The sequence below is a fragment of the Salmo salar genome, chromosome ssa09, assembly GCF_905237065.1.
Source record: "Salmo salar chromosome ssa09, Ssal_v3.1, whole genome shotgun sequence".
NCBI classification, from domain to species: Eukaryota; Metazoa; Chordata; class Actinopteri; order Salmoniformes; family Salmonidae; genus Salmo; species Salmo salar.
The window spans coordinates 154,774,222-154,792,284 of record NC_059450.1 but is presented as its reverse complement, the minus strand read 5'-3'; the positions used below and the strand labels follow the sequence as shown (position 1 = coordinate 154,792,284).

General features: G+C 47.0%; 1 protein-coding gene across 1 annotated transcript in view; it reads left to right on the top strand.

Annotated features, from left to right (window-relative positions):
* The window catches only part of LOC106613357 (small G protein signaling modulator 2), a 145,894-nt gene that overhangs the window by 53,823 nt on the left and 74,008 nt on the right, over positions 1-18,063 (top strand). The window contains exon 3 of the mRNA XM_045724860.1: positions 9,728-9,896. Coding sequence (XP_045580816.1) covers positions 9,728-9,896 — 169 coding nt within the window. The remainder of the gene's footprint in view (positions 1-9,727; positions 9,897-18,063) is intronic.

The following is an 18,063-nucleotide window of genomic DNA, read 5'->3' as shown; positions in this document are numbered from 1 at the left end:
AGTTGGATGGGCTATTTACAGATGGGCTATGTTCAGGTGCAGTGATCTGTGAGCTGCTCTGACAGCTGGTGCTTAAAGTTAATGAGGGAGATATGAGTCTCCAGCTTCAGTGATTTTTGCAATTCGTTCCAGTCATTGGCAGCAGAGAACTGGAAGGAAAGGCAGCCAAAGGAGTAATTGGCTTTGGGGGTGACCAGTGAGATATACCTGCTGGACCGCGTGCTACTGGTGGGTGCTGCTATGGTGACCAGTGAGCTGAGATAAGGCGGTGCTTTACCTAGCAAAGACTTGTAGATGACCTGGAGCCAGTGGGTTTGGCGACGAGTATGAAGCGAGGGCCAGCCAACGAGAGCGTACAGGTCGCAGTGGTGGGTAGTATATGGGGCTTTGGTGACAAAACGGATGGCACTGTGATAGACTGCATCCAATTTGTTGAGTAGAGTGTTGGAGGCTATTTTGTAAATGACATCGCCGAAGTCTAAGGATCGGTAGGATGGTCAGTTTTACGAGGGTAAGTTTGACAGCACGAGTGAAGGATGCTTTGTTGCGAAATAGGAAGCCGATTCTAGATTTAATTTTGCATTGGAGATGCTTAATGTGAGTCTGGAAAGAGAGTTTACAGTCTAACCAGACACCTAGATATTTGTAGTTGTCCACATATTCTAAGTCAGAACCGTCCAGAGTAGTGATGTTGGGCAGGTGCGGGCAGCGATCTGTTGAAGAGCATGCATTTAGTTTTACTTGCATTTAAGAGCAGTTGGAGGCCATGGAAGGAGAGTTGTATGGCATTGAAGCTTGTCTGGAGGTTAGTTAACACAGTGTCCAAAGAAGGGCCAGATGTATGCAGAATGGTGTCGTCTGTGTAGAGGTGGATCAGAGAAACACCAGCCGCAAGAGCGACATCATTGATGTATACAGAGAAAAGAGTCGGCCCAAGAATTTAACCCTGTGGCACCCCCATAGAGACTACCAGAGGCCCGGACAACAGGCCATCTGATTTGACACATTGAACTCTATCAGAGAAGTAGTTGGTGAACCAGGCGAGGCAGTCATTTGAGAAACTGAGGCTGTTGAGTCTGCCGATAAGAATGTGGTGATTGACAGAGTCGAAAGCCTTGGCCAGGTCAATGAATACGGCTGCACAGTATTGTCTCTTATCGATGGCGGTTATGATATCGTTTAGGACCTTGAGCGTGGCTGAGGTGCACCCATGACCAGCTCTGAAGCCAGATTGCATAGCGGAGAAGGTATGGATGGGATACGAAATGATCGGTAATCTGTTAACTTGGCTTTCGAAGACCTTAGAAAGGCAGGGTAGGATAGATATAGGTCTGGAGCAGTTTGGGTCTAGAGTGTCTCCCCCTTTGAAGAGGGGGGTGACTGCGGCAGCTTTCCAATCTTTGGGGATCTCAGACGATACGAAAGAGAGGTTGAACAGGCTAGTAATAGGGGTTGCAACAATTTCAGCAGATAATTTTAGAATGAGAGGGTCCAGATTGTCTAGCCCGGCTGATTTGTAAGGGTCCACATTTTTGCAGCTCTTTCAGAACATCAGCTGTCTGGATTTTGGTGAAGGAGAAATGGGGGAGGTTTGGGCGAGTTGCTGTAGGGGGGTGCAAGGCTGTTGACCGGGGTTGGGGTAGCCAGGTGGAAAGCATGGCCAGCCGTAGAAAAATGCTTATTGAAATTCTCAATTATAGTGGATTTATCGGTGGTGACAGTGTTTCCTAGCCTCAGTGCAGTGGGCAGCTGGGAGAGGTGCTCTTATTCTCCATGGACTTTACAGTGTCCCAGAACTTTTTGGAGTTTGTGCTGTCACGGCTCCTCCTCTGCAGTGCAGGGGCGGTTCCTCCTGCAGGCAGAGGAGGGTCGTTAGTGATTGGAGCTGGTGTGATTGGAGCCACCTGGGCTCAGGGTATTTAACAAACTGCTCCACTAACCTCTCTATCTCATGGCTTGGCCTGCTCTCTCTCCCTGCTCCTCCAGGTATGATCCTGTTTCGTTTGTTCCTTTGTTGGTTTAGTTAGTTTCCACTCAGTCATGTTTACACACACATATTCACGCATCCATGCACCTTACATACAGCTTACATTATGACATTTCCACACCTCATTCCTTTTTCTTTGTTTAGAATTAATAGTTTTGTTTTATAATAAAGAACTTTTTGAATTGGCCTATACCGGTTGTTGATGTCCTCTCATTTTTGCCACAGGCTATGAGCCGGCCTGTGACAGTAGTAGTAGTAGTAGTACTACTACTAGTACTGCTACTAGTACTGCTACTACTACTACTACTACTGCTACTATTAGTACTACTACTACTACTACTACTACTTCTGCTGCTACTACTTCTGCTGCTACTACTTCTGCTGCTACTACTACTGCTACTACTACGACTGCTACTACTACTACTACTACTGGATGCAAATTTCTGCTTGAAAAAGCAGCTTTCCTAACTGCCTGTGTATATTGTTTCCTAACTTCCCTGAAAAGTTGCATATCACGGGGGCTATTCGATGCTAATGCAGAACGCCACAGGATGTTTTTGTGCTGGTCAAGGGCAGTCAGGTCTGGAGAGAAGCAAGGGCTATATTTACATTTACATTTAAGTAATTTAGCAGACGCTGTTATCCAGAGCGACTTACAAATTGGTGCATTCACCTTATAATATCCAGTGGAACAACCACTTTACAATAGTGCATCTAAATCTTTTAAGGGGGGGTTAGAAGGATTACTTTATCCTATCCCAGGTAAAAGAGGTGGGGTTTTAGGTGTCTCCGGAAGGTGGTGATTGACTCCGTTCCCTTCACAGCTCCATAGGCAAGCACCATGGTCTTGTAACGGATGCGAGCTTCGACTGGAAGCCAGTGGAGAGAGCGGAGGAGCGGGGTGACGTGAGAGAACTTGGGAAGGTTGAACACCAGACGGGCTGCGGCGTTCTGGATGAGTTGTAGGGGTTTAATGGCACAAGCAGGGAGCCCAGCCAACAACGAGTTGCAGTAATCCAGACGGGAGATGACAAGTGCCTGGATTAGGACCTGCGCCGCTTCCTGTGTGAGGCAGGGTCGTACTCTGCGAATGTTGTAGAGCATGAACCTACAGGATCGGGTCACCGCCTTGATGTTGGTGGAGAACGACAGGGTGTTGTCCAGGGTCACTCCAAGGCTCTTAGCACTCTGGGAGGAGGACACAAGGGAGTTGTCAACCGTGATGGCGAGATCATGGAATGGGCAGTCCTTCCCCGGGAGGAAGAGCAGCTCCGTCTTGCCGAGGTTCAGCTTGAGGTGGTGATCCGTCATCCACACTGATATGTCTGCCAGACATGCAGAGATGCGATTCGCCACCTGGTTGTCAGAAGGGGGAAAGGAGAAGATTAATTGTGTGTCATCTGCATATCAATGATATGAGAGACCATGTGAGGATATGACAGAGCCAAGTGACTTGGTGTATAGCGAGAATAAGAGAGGGCCTAGAACAGAGCCCTGGGGGACACCAGTGGTGAGAGCACGTGGTGCAGAGACAGATTCTCGCCACGCCACCTGGTAGGAGCAACCTGTCAGGTAGGACGCAATCCAAGCGTGGGCCGCGCCGGAGATGCCCAGGTCGGAGAGGGTGGAGAGGAGGATCTGATCGTTCACAGTATCAAAGGCAGCAGATAGGTCTAGAAGGATGAGAGCAGAGGAGAGAGAGTTAGCTTTAGCAGTGCGGAGAGCCTCCGTGACACAGAGAAGAGCAGTCTCAGTTGAATGCCCAGTCTTGAAACCTGACTGATTAGGATCAAGAAGGTCATTCTGAGAGAGATAGCAAGAGAGCTGGCCAAGGACGGCACGTTCAAGAGTTTTGGAGAGAAAGGAAAGAAGGGATACTGGTCTGTAGTTGTTGACATCGGAGGGATCGAGTGTAGGTTTTTTTCAGAAGGGGTGCAACTCTCGCTCTCTTGAAGACGGAAGGGACGTAGCCAGCGGTCAAGGATGAGTTGATGAGCGAGGTGAGGTAGGGGAGAAGGTCTCCGGAAATGGTCTGGAGAAGAGAGGAGGGGATAGGGTCAAGTGGGCAGGTTGTTGGGCGGCCGGCCGTCACAAGACGCGAGATTTCATCTGGAGAGAGAGGGGAGAAAGAGGTCAAAGCACAGGGTAGGGCAGTGTGAGCAGGACCAGCGGTGTCGTTTGACTTAGCAACGAGGATCGGATGTCGTCAACCTTCTTTTCAAAATGGTTGACGAAGTCATCCGCAGAGAGGGAGGAGGGGGGGGGAGGATTCAGGAGGGAGGAGAAGGTAGCAAAGAGCTTCCTAGGGTTAGAGGCAGATGCTTGGAGTTTAGAGTGGTAGAAAGTGGCTTTAGCAGCAGAGACAGAAGAGGAAAATGTAGAGAGGAGGGAGTGAAAGGATGCCAGGTCCGCAGGGAGGCGAGTTTTCCTCCATTTCCGCTCGGCTGCCCGGAGCTCTGTTCTGTGAGCTCGCAGTGAGTCGTCGAGCCACGGAGCAGGAGGGGAGGACCGAGCCGGCCTGGAGGATAGGGGACAGAGGAAATCAAAGGATGCAGAGAGGGAGGAGAGGAGGGTTGAGGAGGCAGAATCAGGAGATAGGTTGGAGAAGGTTTGAGCAGAGGGAAGAGATGATAGGATGGAAGAGGAGAGAGTAGCGGGAGAGAGAGAGCGAAGGTTGGGACGGCGCAATACCATCCGAGTAGGGGCAGAGTGAGAAGTGTTGGATGAGAGCGAGAGGGAAAAGGATACAAGGTAGTGGTCGGAGACTTGGAGGGGAGTTGCAATGAGATTAGTGGAAGAACAGCATCTAGTAAAGATGAGGTCAAGCGTATTGCCTGCCTTGTGAGTAGGGGGGGAAGGTGAGAGGATGAGGTCGAAAGAGGAGAGGAGTGGAAAGAAGGAGGCAGAGAGGAATGAGTCAAAGGTAGACGTGGGGAGGTTAAAGTCACCCAGAACTGCTATATCTGTTCTTAGTTCTACATTTTTTGAATGGGGCATGCTTATTTAAGATGGAGAGGAAAGCTCTTTTGAAGAGCAACCAGGCATCCTCTACTGACTGGATGAGGTCAATATCCTTCCAGGACACCTGGGCCACGTCGACTAGAAAGTCCTGCTCGCTGAAGTGTTTTAGGGAGTGTTTGACAGTGATGAGGGGTGGTCGTTTGACCGCAGACCCAGTACGGATGCAGGCAATGAGGCAGTGACCGCTGAGATCTTGGTTGAAAACAGCAGAGGTGTATTTAGAGGGCAAGTTGGTTAGGATGATATCTATGAGGGTGCCCATGTTTACGGCTTTGGGGTGGTACCTGGTAGGTTCATTGATAATTTGTGCGAGATTGAGGGCATCAAGCTTAGATTGTAGGATGGCCGGTGTGTTAAGCATGTCCCAGTTTAGGTCACCTAGCAGCACGAGCTCTGAAGATAGATGGGGGCAGTCAGTTCACATATGGTGTCCAGAGCACAGCTGGGGGCAGAGGGTGGTCTATAGCAAGCGGCAATAGTGAGAGACTTGTTTCTGGAAAGGTGGATTTGTAAAAGTAGAAGCTCGAATTGTTTGGGCACAGACCTGGATAGTAGGACAACTCTGCAGGCTATCTCTGCAGTAGATTGCAACACCGCCCCCTTTGGCAGTTCTATCTTGTCGGAAAATGTTATAGTTAGGGATGGAAATTTCAGGGTTTTTGGTGGTCTTCCTAAGCCAGGATTCAGACATGGCTAAGACATCTGGGTTGGCAGAGTGTGCTAAAGCAGTGAATAAAACAAACTTAGGGAGGAGGCTTCTAATGTTAACGTGCATGAAACCAAGGCTATTACGGTTACAGAAGTCATCAAAAGAGAGCGCCTGGGGAATAGGAGTGGAGCTAGGCACTGCAGGGCCTGGATTAATCCCCGAGCTGACAAGGTAAAAATCTGTCGTTCTGCACTTGAGCAAGGCAGTTAACCCACTGTTCCCTGGTAGGCCGTCATTGTAAATAAGATTTTGTTCTTTACTGACTTGCCAAGTTAAATAAAGGTTAAATAAAAAATACTTAATGTTGACAAAATTCATGCTAATGTTTGGTTTTTGATCTAGCGCCCAATTTAATACCCATTCACACCTTGATGGAGAGCTCTCCTTGTCCCAGAATGCACCTCTCGGCCCATTGAAGTAGCATGGGCAACGTACGCGATGGCCGTCAATGCGATTCCAAAGGAGTTTCCCACCTCCTCAAAAGTATCTCTGGCTCTGCTCAACGAACGAAGAGGAATGAGAGCTGTTAGCTACTTTTCATCACTCAGAGAACATTATTTTTTTTCTGTGAAATAATCTCTCCTGTGTTATATTCGACGAGGTTAAAGTACTTCTGACACCATGTTATGATCTTAGTCAGATTTGAACGTACTGCAGCAGCAGAGCACGAGCAAATGACTCAGCTTCAAAATGTTAGTGATCAATTTAGTCATACCAGAGCCCTACCTGTACCCTAGTTATTGGTGAGACAACAGGCCCTACCTGTACACTAGTTATTGATGAAGAAACAGGCCCTACCTGTACCCTAGTTATTGATGAAGAAACAGGCCCTACCTGTACCTTAGTTATTGATGAAGAAACAGGCCCTACCTGTACCCTAGTTATTGATGAAGAAACAGGCCCTACCTGTACCCTAGTTATTGATGAAGAAACAGGCCCTACCTGTACCCTAGTTATTGATGAAGAAACAGGCCCTACCTGTACCCTAGTTATTGATGAAGAAACAGGCCCTACCTGTACCCTAGTTATTGATGAAGAAACAGGCCCTACCTGTACCCTAGTTATTGATGAAGAAACAGGCCCTACCTGTACCCTAGTTATTGATGAAGAAACAGGCCCTACCTGTACACTAGTTATTAATGAGACAACAGGCCCTACCTGTACCCTAGTTATTGATGAAGAAACAGGCCCTACCTGTACACTAGTTATTGATGAAGAAACAGGCCCTACCTGTACCCTAGTTATTGATGAAGAAACAGGCCCTACCTGTACCCTAGTTATTAATGAAGAAACAGGCCCTACCTGTACACTAGTTATTAATGAAGAAACAGGCCCTACCTGTACACAAGTTATTAATGAAGAAACAGGCCCTACCTGTACCCAAGTTATTGATGAAGAAACAGGCCCTATCTGTACCCTAGTTATTGATGAAGAAGCAGGCCTACCTGTACCCTAGTTATTGATGAAGAAACAGGCCCTACCTGTACCCTAGTTATTGATGAAGAAGCAGGCCCTGCCCGTACCCTAGTTATTGATGAAGAAACAGGCCCTACCTGTACCCTAGTTATTGATGAAGAAACAGGCCCTACCTGTACCCTAGTTATTGATGTATAATGTCTGGGCCCATCGGACTCGATTCAGGGAACTTTAGGAAAGGTATCTGGCCTGGTCCATGCTGTGCTCTCAATGGAAAGCACTTAGCTACCACTTAGATGATTCATCTGCTCCACACACACACACACACACACACACACACACACACACACACACACACACACACACACACACACACACACACACACACACACACACACACACACACACACACACACACACACACACACAGTGACTCTGAAGGTGATTGTGGTTCTCTGCTACCTTGGTTCCAGTCTCTGACTAAATGAGCTTTCTCTCTGTCTCTCTCTGTCTCTCTCTGTCTCTCTCTGTCTCTCCCTCTGTCTCTCTCTCTGTCTGTCTCTCTCTCTGTCTGTCTCTCTCTCTGTCTGTCTCTCTCTCTGTCTGTCTCTTTCTCTGTCTCTTTGTCTCTCTCTCTGTCTCTCGTTGTCTCTGTCTCTCTCTGTCTCTCTGTCTGTCTCTCTCTCTGTCTGTCTCTCTCTCTGTCTGTCTCTCTCTCTGTCTCTTTGTCTCTCTCTCTGTCTCTCGTTGTCTCTGTCTCTCTCTGTCTCTCTCTCTGTCTCTCTGTCACTGTCTCAATTCAATTTCAATTCAAGGGCTTCATTGGCATGGGAAACATATGTTTACTTTGCCAAAGCAAGTGAAATAGATAATAAACACTTAGTGAAATAAACAATAAAAATGAACAGTAAACATTACACTCACAAAAGTTACAAAAGAATAAAGACATTTAAAATGTAATATTATGTATATTTACACTTTTGTAATGATGTGCAAATAGTTAAAGTACAAAGGCAAAATAAATCAACATAAATATGGGTTGTATTTACAATGGTGTTTGTTCTTCACTGGTTGACCTTTTCTTGTGGCAACAGGTCACAAATTTTGCGGCTGTGATGGCACACTGTGGTATTTCACCCAGTAGATATGGGAGTTTATCAAAATTGGGTTTGTTTTCTAATTATTTGTGGATCTGTGTAATCTGAGGTAAATATGTGTCTCTAATATGGTCATACATTTGGCAGGAGGTTAAGAAGTGAAGCTCAGTTTCCACCTCATTTTGTGGGCAGTGTGCACATAGCCTGTCTTCTCTTGAGAGCCAGGTCTGCCCTCCAGCGGCATTTCTCAATAGCAAGGCTATGCTCACTGAGTCTTTACATAGTCAAATGTTTCCTTAAGTTTGTGTCACTCACAGTGGTCAGGCATTCTGCCACTGTGTACTCTCTGTTTATGGCCAAATAGCATTCTCTGTCTCTGTCTCTCTTTCTATATTTCTATATAGTGTTCTACACTTTCCATGTCTCCTGACCCACAGTGATGACAGGGTCTGTCCTCTCTGGCTTCCTGACCCACAGTGATGACAGAGTCTGTCCTCTCTGGCTTCCTGACCCACAGTGATGACAGAGTCTGTCCTCTCTGGCTTCCTGACCCACAGTGATGACAGGGTCTGTCCTCTCTGGCTTCCTGACCCACAGTGATGACAGAGTCTGTCCTCTCTGGCTTCCTGACCCACAGTGATGACAGAGTCTGTCCTCTCTGGCTTCCTGACCCACAGTGATGACAGAGTCTGTCCTCTCTGGCTTCCTGACCCACAGTGATGACAGAGTCTGTCCTCTCTGGCTTCCTGACCCACAGTGATGACAGAGTCTGTCCTCTCTGGCTTCCTGACCCACAGTGATGACAGGGTCTGTCCTCTCTGGCTTCCTGACCCACAGTGATGACAGGGTCTGTCCTCTCTGGCTTCCTGACCCACAGTGATGACAGAGTCTGTCCTCTCTGGCTTCCTGACCCACAGTGATGACAGAGTCTGTCCTCTCTGGCTTCCTGACCCACAGTGATGACAGGGTCTGTCCTCTCTGGCTTCCTGACCCACAGTGATGACAGGGTCTGTCCTCTCTGGCTTCCTGACCCACAGTGATGACAGGGTCTGTCCTCTCTGGCTTCCTGACCCACAGTGATGACAGAGTCTGTCCTCTCTGGCTTCCTGACCCACAGTGATGACAGAGTCTGTCCTCTCTGGCTTCCTGACCCACAGTGATGACAGAGTCTGTCCTCTCTGGCTTCCTGACCCACAGTGATGACAGGGTCTGTCCTCTCTGGCTTCCTGACCCACAGTGATGACAGAGTCTGTCCTCTCTGGCTTCCTGACCCACAGTGATGACAGAGTCTGTCCTCTCTGGCTTCCTGACCCACAGTGATGACAGAGTCTGTCCTCTCTGGCTTCCTGACCCACAGTGATGACAGAGTCTGTCCTCTCTGGCTAAACATGTTTTTGATGGCGTCCGGTTTCAATTGCCAGGCTCTGATCACTAATTCTGTATAAGGTTTTTCTTTGTTTGGGGTCTTTTACAAAGGTCTCTCCTTCTCTCCTCCAGGCACCATCGAGGCGTGTCTGAGCCACCTGTTGAAGCGGCGAGCGGCGGGCTTCCTGCGTAGCGACAAGATCGGTGCCCTTTTCACCAAAATCGGCAAGGTAAACGCCACGGCCGGAGAGGTATGCCGGAAGGTCCAGGAGCAGCTCGCACAGCAGGCAGAGGTCATCAGGTACTGATTGATCTACTCTATGACCTTTGAACTTTTACCCCTTACGCCTGACCTCATAGCACTACCTCCGATCTACATCAGGAGGAATATGTGAAATCAGTGATGTAATATTGAAGTATAGACATTATGTAGTTAATACATTTCGGGTTACCTTGTTTTCCTTCCCTGTTTACACACCTTCACTGACAGTGTAGCATGGTAGAACCACAGTGAAGAGACAGTGTAACATGGTAGAACCACACAGTGAAGAGACAGTGTAACATGGTAGAACCACAGTGAAGAGACAGTGTAGCATGGTAGAACCACAGTGAAGAGACAGTGTAACATGGTAGAACCACAGTGAAGAGACAGTGTAACATGGTAGAACCACACAGTGAAGAGACAGTGTAACATGGTAGAACCACAGTGAAGAGACAGTGTAGCATGGTAGAACCACAGTGAAGAGACAGTGTAGCATGGTAGAACCACAGTGAAGAGACAGTGTAGCATGGTAGAACCACAGTGAAGAGACAGTGTAGCATGGTAGAACCACAGTGAAGAGACAGTGTAACATGGTAGAACCACACAGTGAAGAGACAGTGTAGCATGGTAGAACCACACAGTGAAGAGACAGTGTAACATGGTAGAACCACAGTGAAGAGACAGTGTAGCATGGTAGAACCACAGTGAAGAGACAGTGTAGCATGGTAGAACCACACAGTGAAGAGACAGTGTAACATGGTAGAACCACAGTGAAGAGACAGTGTAGCATGGTAGAACCACAGTGAAGAGACAGTGTAACATGGTAGAACCACAGTGAAGAGACAGTGTAACATGGTAGAACCACAGTGAAGAGACAGTGTAGCATGGTAGAACCACACAGTGAAGGGACAGTGTAACATGGTAGAACCACAGTGAAGAGACAGTGTAACATGGTAGAACCACAGTGAAGAGACAGTGTAGCATGGTAGAACCACAGTGAAGAGACAGTGTAACATGGTAGAACCACACAGTGAAGGGACAGTGTAGCATGGTAGAACCACAGTGAAGAGCCAGTGTAGCATGGTAGAACCACAGTGAAGAGACAGTGTAACATGGTAGAACCACAGTGAAGAGACAGTGTAACATGGTAGAACCACAGTGAAGAGACAGTGTAACATGGTAGAACCACACAGTGAACAGACAGTGTAGCATGGTAGAACCACAGTGAAGAGACAGTGTAGCATGGTAGAACCACAGTGAAGAGACAGTGTAACATGGTAGAACCACAGTGAAGAGACAGTGTAACATGGTAGAACCACAGTGAAGAGACAGTGTAGCATGGTAGAACCACACAGTGAAGGGACAGTGTAACATGGTAGAACCACAGTGAAGAGACAGTGTAGCATGGTAGAACCACAGTGAAGAGACAGTGTAGCATGGTAGAACCACAGTGAAGAGACAGTGTAACATGGTAGAACAACAGTGAAGAGACAGTGTAACATGGTAGAACCACACAGTGAAGGGACAGTGTAACATGGTAGAACCACACAGTGAAGGGACAGTGTAGCATGGTAGTACCACAGTGAAGAGACAGTGTAACATAGTAGAACCACAGTGAAGAGACAGTGTAACATGGTAGAACCACACAGTGAAGAGACAGTGTAACATGGTAGAACCACACAGTGAAGAGACAGTGTAGCATGGTAGAACCACAGTGAAGAGACAGTGTAACATGGTAGAACCACACGTGAAGAGACAGTGTAGCATGGTAGAACCACAGAGTGAAGAGACAGTGTAACATGGTAGAACCACAGTGAAGAGACAGTGTAGCATGGTAGAACCACAGTGAAGAGACAGTGTAGCATGGTAGAACCACAGTGAAGAGACAGTGTAACATGGTAGAACCACACAGTGAAGACACAGTGTAACATGGTAGAACCACACAGTGAAGAGACAGTGTAGCATGGTAGAACCACAGTGAAGAGACAGTGTAGCATGGTAGAACCACAGTGAAGAGACAGTGTAACATGGTAGAACCACAGTGAAGAGACAGTGTAGCATGGTAGAACCACAGTGAAGAGACAGTGTAGCATGATAGAACCACAGTGAAGAGACAGTGTAGCATGGTAGAACCACAGTGAAGAGACAGTGTAACATGGTAGAACCACAGTGAAGAGACAGTGTAACATGGTAGAACCACAGTGAAGAGACAGTGTAGCATGGTAGAACCACAGTGAAGAGACAGTGTAGCATGGTAGAACCACAGTGAAGAGACAGTGTAACATGGTAGAACCACAGTGAAGAGACAGTGTAACATGGTAGAACCACAGTGAAGAGACAGTGTAGCATGGTAGAACCACAGTGAAGAGACAGTGTAGCATGGTAGAACCACAGTGAAGAGACAGTGTAGCATGGTAGAACCACAGTGAAGAGACAGTGTAGCATGGTAGAACCACAGTGAAGAGACAGTGTAACATGGTAGAACCACAGTGAAGAGACAGTGTAACATGGTAGAACCACACAGTGAAGAGACAGTGTAACATGGTAGAACCACACGTGAAGAGACAGTGTAGCATGGTAGAACCACAGTGAAGAGACAGTGTAGCATGGTAGAACCACAGTGAAGAGACAGTGTAGCATGGTAGAACCACACAGTGAAGAGACAGTGTAGCATGGTAGAACCACACAGTGAAGAGACAGTGTAACATGGTAGAACCACAGTGAAGAGACAGTGTAACATGGTAGAACCACAGTGAAGAGACAGTGTAGCATGGTAGAACCACAGTGAAGAGACAGTGTAACATGGTAGAACAACAGTGAAGAGACAGTGTAACATGGTAGAACCACACAGTGAAGGGACAGTGTAACATGGTAGAACCACACAGTGAAGGGACAGTGTAGCATGGTAGTACCACAGTGAAGAGACAGTGTAACATAGTAGAACCACAGTGAAGAGACAGTGTAACATGGTAGAACCACACAGTGAAGAGACAGTGTAACATGGTAGAACCACACAGTGAAGAGACAGTGTAGCATGGTAGAACCACAGTGAAGAGACAGTGTAACATGGTAGAACCACAGTGAAGAGACAGTGTAGCATGGTAGAACCACAGAGTGAAGAGACAGTGTAACATGGTAGAACCACAGTGAAGAGACAGTGTAGCATGGTAGAACCACAGTGAAGAGACAGTGTAGCATGGTAGAACCACAGTGAAGAGACAGTGTAACATGGTAGAACCACACAGTGAAGACACAGTGTAACATGGTAGAACCACAGTGAAGAGACAGTGTAGCATGGTAGAACCACAGTGAAGAGACAGTGTAGCATGGTAGAACCACAGTGAAGAGACAGTGTAACATGGTAGAACCACAGTGAAGAGACAGTGTAGCATGGTAGAACCACAGTGAAGAGACAGTGTAGCATGGTAGAACCACAGTGAAGAGACAGTGTAGCATGGTAGAACCACAGTGAAGAGACAGTGTAACATGGTAGAACCACAGTGAAGAGACAGTGTAACATGGTAGAACCACAGTGAAGAGACAGTGTAACATGGTAGAACCACACAGTGAAGAGACAGTGTAACATGGTAGAACCACAGTGAAGAGACAGTGTAGCATGGTAGAACCACAGTGAAGAGACAGTGTAACATGGTAGAACCACAGTGAAGAGACAGTGTAACATGGTAGAACCACAGTGAAGAGACAGTGTAACATGGTAGAACCACAGTGAAGAGACAGTGTAGCATGGTAGAACCACAGTGAAGAGACAGTGTAGCATGGTAGAACCACAGTGAAGAGACAGTGTAGCATGGTAGAACCACAGTGAAGAGACAGTGTAACATGGTAGAACCACAGTGAAGAGACAGTGTAACATGGTAGAACCACAGTGAAGAGACAGTGTAACATGGTAGAACCACACAGTGAAGAGACAGTGTAACATGGTAGAACCACAGTGAAGAGACAGTGTAGCATGGTAGAACCACAGTGAAGAGACAGTGTAGCATGGTAGAACCACAGTGAAGAGACAGTGTAGCATGGTAGAACCACACAGTGAAGAGACAGTGTAGCATGGTAGAACCACACAGTGAAGAGACAGTGTAACATGGTAGAACCACAGTGAAGAGACAGTGTAACATGGTAGAACCACAGTGAAGAGACAGTGTAGCATGGTAGAACCACAGTGAAGAGACAGTGTAACATGGTAGAACCACAGTGAAGAGACAGTGTAGCATGGTAGAACCACAGTGAAGAGACAGTGTAACATGGTAGAACCACAGTGAAGAGACAGTGTAACATGGTAGAACCACAGTGAAGAGACAGTGTAGCATGGTAGAACCACAGTGAAGAGACAGTGTAACATGGTAGAACCACAGTGAAGAGACAGTGTAGCATGGTAGAACCACAGTGAAGAGACTGTAGCATGGTAGAACCACACAGTGAAGAGACAGTGTAACATGGTAGAACCACAGTGAAGAGACAGTGTAGCATGGTAGAACCACAGTGAAGAGACAGTGTAGCATGGTAGAACCACAGTGAAGAGACAGTGTAACATGGTAGAACCACACAGTGAAGAGACAGTGTAGCATGGTAGAACCACAGTGAAGAGACAGTGTAGCATGGTAGAACCACAGTGAAGAGACAGTGTAACATGGTAGAACCACAGTGAAGAGACAGTGTAACATGGTAGAACCACAGTGAAGAGACAGTGTAACATGGTAGAACCACACAGTGAAGAGACAGTGTAACATGGTAGAACCACAATGAAGAGACAGTGTAGCATGGTAGAACCACAGTGAAGAGACAGTGTAGCATGGTAGAACCACAGTGAAGAGACAGTGTAACATGGTAGAACCACACAGTGAAGAGACAGTGTAGCATGGTAGAACCACAGTTGAGGACTAACTGAATCGGTGTTGGGGAGTCAGGATACACATCTGTCTCTTCCTACTCTTATCCTGGCCACGTGTGTGTTTACTCAGTGTCTATCTGTGTACACACACACACACACACACACACACACACACACACACACACACACACACACACACACACACACACACACACACACACACACACACACACTGCGATAAGTGGCTAAGTGGCTAAGCCCCAGATGTGTGTCCTGTCTGTCCATAAGGTGTGTGTATAAAACGATAACTGAATGCGTGTGTGTTATGTGTCGTGTGTGTCCTTACGCAGGAAGACAGGCAGGGAGACAGGCAGGGACACGGGCAGGAAGACAGACAGAGAGACAGGAATGGGTGGCAGGCAGGGAGGGACTGAGACAGGCAGGGAGACAGGCAGGGAGACAGGCATGGAGACAGGCAGGGAGACAGGCAGGGAGACAGGCAGGGGCACAGGCAGGAAGACAGACAGGGAGACAGGAATGGGTGGCAGGCAGGGATGGACTGAGACAGGCAGGGACACAGGCAGGAAGACAGACAGGAAGACAGGCTGGGAGACATGAATGGGAGGGATTGAGACAGGCAGGGAGACAGGCAGGGAGGGACTGAGACAGGCAGGGAGACAGGCAGGGAGACAGGCAGGGAGAGAGGCAGGGAGGGACTGAGACAGGCAGGGAGACAGGCAGGGAGACAGGGAGGGACTGAGACAGGCAGGGAGAGAGGCAGGGAGAGAGGCAGGGAGGGGCTGTGTCAGGCAGGGAGACAGGCAGGGAGTGACTGAGTCTGGCAGGGAGACAGGCAGGGAGACAGGCAGGGAGAGAGGCAGGGAGAGAGGCAGGGAGGGACTGAGACAGGCATGGAGACAGGCAGGGAGACAGGCAGGGAGACAGGCATGGAGACAGGCATGGAGACAGGCAGGGAGGGACTGAGACAGGCATGGAGACAGGCATGGAGACAGGCAGGGAGACAGGCAGGGAGACAGGCAGGGAGGGACTGAGACAGGCAGGGAGGAAGGCAGGGAGGGAGTGAGGCTGTTTGTTAGCCCATGAACAGACCATTAGGCTGATCCACATGGCCACTGGGGGGTGGCGTGTAGGGGGGGGGACACATGCCTGCACACACACACACATACACACTCTTCCTGTATCCTCTCATCTCATCTCCTAATGGCTTATTGCAGTCAGATAGCTGTGAACGTAGAGACAGAATATGTAGATTCTATTCTAGATTGCTGGTGTGAGTGCTGTGCTTTTTTACTACTAGCGTTTCTCTGGGGAGGGGGGTCCCGTACACTCTCAAATGTTGTTTTTTGTTGCCATCATTGTAAGCCTGCCACACACACACACACACACACACTATACGATACATTTATTAAAACATAAGAATGAGTGAGTTTTTGTCACAACCCGGCTCGTGGGAAGTGACAAAGAGCTCTTATAGGACCAGGGCACAAATAATAATAATCAATAATTTAGCTTTTTATTTAACTATCTTACATATAAAACCTTATTTGTTCATCAAAAATGGTGAATAACTCACCACAGGTTAATGAGAAGGGTGTGCTTGAAAGGATATACATAACTCTGTAATGTTGGGTTGTATTGGAGAGTATCTCAGTCTTAAATCATTTTCCACACACAGTCTGTGGCTGTATTTAGTTTCCATGCTAGTGAGGGCCGAGAATCCACTCTCACATAGGTACGTGGTTGCAAAGGCGATTTGCCAAGGCAGGATACTCTGAACGCAGTCCTATCCAGAAATCTGCCAGTGGCTTCTGATTCAATTCAATTTTCACAGAACCGCTTGTTGCAATTTGGATGAGGCTCTCTTGTTCAGATATCGGTAAGTGGACTGGAGGCAGGGCATGAAAGGGATAACGAATCCAGTTTGTGTCATCCGTTTCGGGAAAGTACCTGCGTAATTGTGCACCCAGCTCACTCAGGTGCTTCGCTATATCACATTTGACATTGTCCGTAAGCTTGAGTTCATTTACACACAAAATCATACAATGATGGAAAGACCTGTGTGTTGTCCTTGTTAATGCAGGCAGAGAAGAGCTCCAACTTCTTAATCATAGCCTCAGTTTTGTCCCCCACATTGAATATAGTTGCAGAAAGTCCCTGTAATCCTAGATTCAGATCATTCAGTTGAGAAAAAACATCACCCAGATAGGCCAGTCGTGTGAGAAACTCGTCATCATGCAAGCGGTCAGACAAGTGAAAATTATGGTGAGTAAAGAAAACTTTAAGCTCGTCTCTTAAACCTGTTGAGGACAGACGTTCCGCTAGCGGAAGCCCTACCCAACAGCCAATGGCATCGCACGGCGCGAAATACAAAACAACTAAAATACCACAGTTCAATTTTCTCAAACAATCAACTATTTTACACCATTTTAAAGATAAGACTCTCGTTAATCTAACCACATTGTCCGGTTTCAAAAAGGCTTTACAGCGAAAGCAAAACATTAGATTATGTTAGGAGAGTACATAGACACAAATAATCACACAGCCATTTTCCAAGCAAGCATATATGTCACATAAACCCAAACCACAGCTAAATGCAGCACTAACCTTTGATGATCTTCATCAGATGACACTCCTAGGACATTATGTTATACAATACATGCATGTTTTGTTCAATCAAGTTCATATTTATATCAAAAACCAGCTTTTTACATTAGCATGAGATGTTCATAACTAGCATACCCACCGGTAAATTTACTAAATGACTCATGATAAACGTTGACAAAATACATCATTATTTTAAGAATTATAGATACAGAACTCCTTTATGCAATCGCTATGTCCGATTTTAAAATAGCTTTTCGGCGAAAGCACATTTTGCAATATTCTGAGTACATAGCTCGGCCATCACGGCTAGCTATTTTGACATCCGCCAACTTCGGGGTCACCTAAACTCAGAATTACTATTAGAAAAATTGGATTACCTTTGCTGTTCTTCGTCAGAATGCACTCCCAGGACTTCTACTTCAACAACAAATGTTGTTTTGGTTCCAAATAATCTATAGTTATATCCAAATACCTCCGTTTTGTTTGTGCGTTCAGGTCACTATCCGAAGGGTAACGCGCGAGCGCATTTCCTGACAAAAAAATTCAAAATATTCCATTACTGTACTTAGAAGCATGTCAAACTCTGTTTAAAATCAATTTTTATGCTATTTTTCTCGTAAAATAGCAATAATATTCCAACTGGGCAACGTTGTATTCATTCAAAGGCTGACCACTTCCAAACTCAGCTCCTATACTTTGCCCAGAGACAGCAGACACCCCATTCCACTTTCT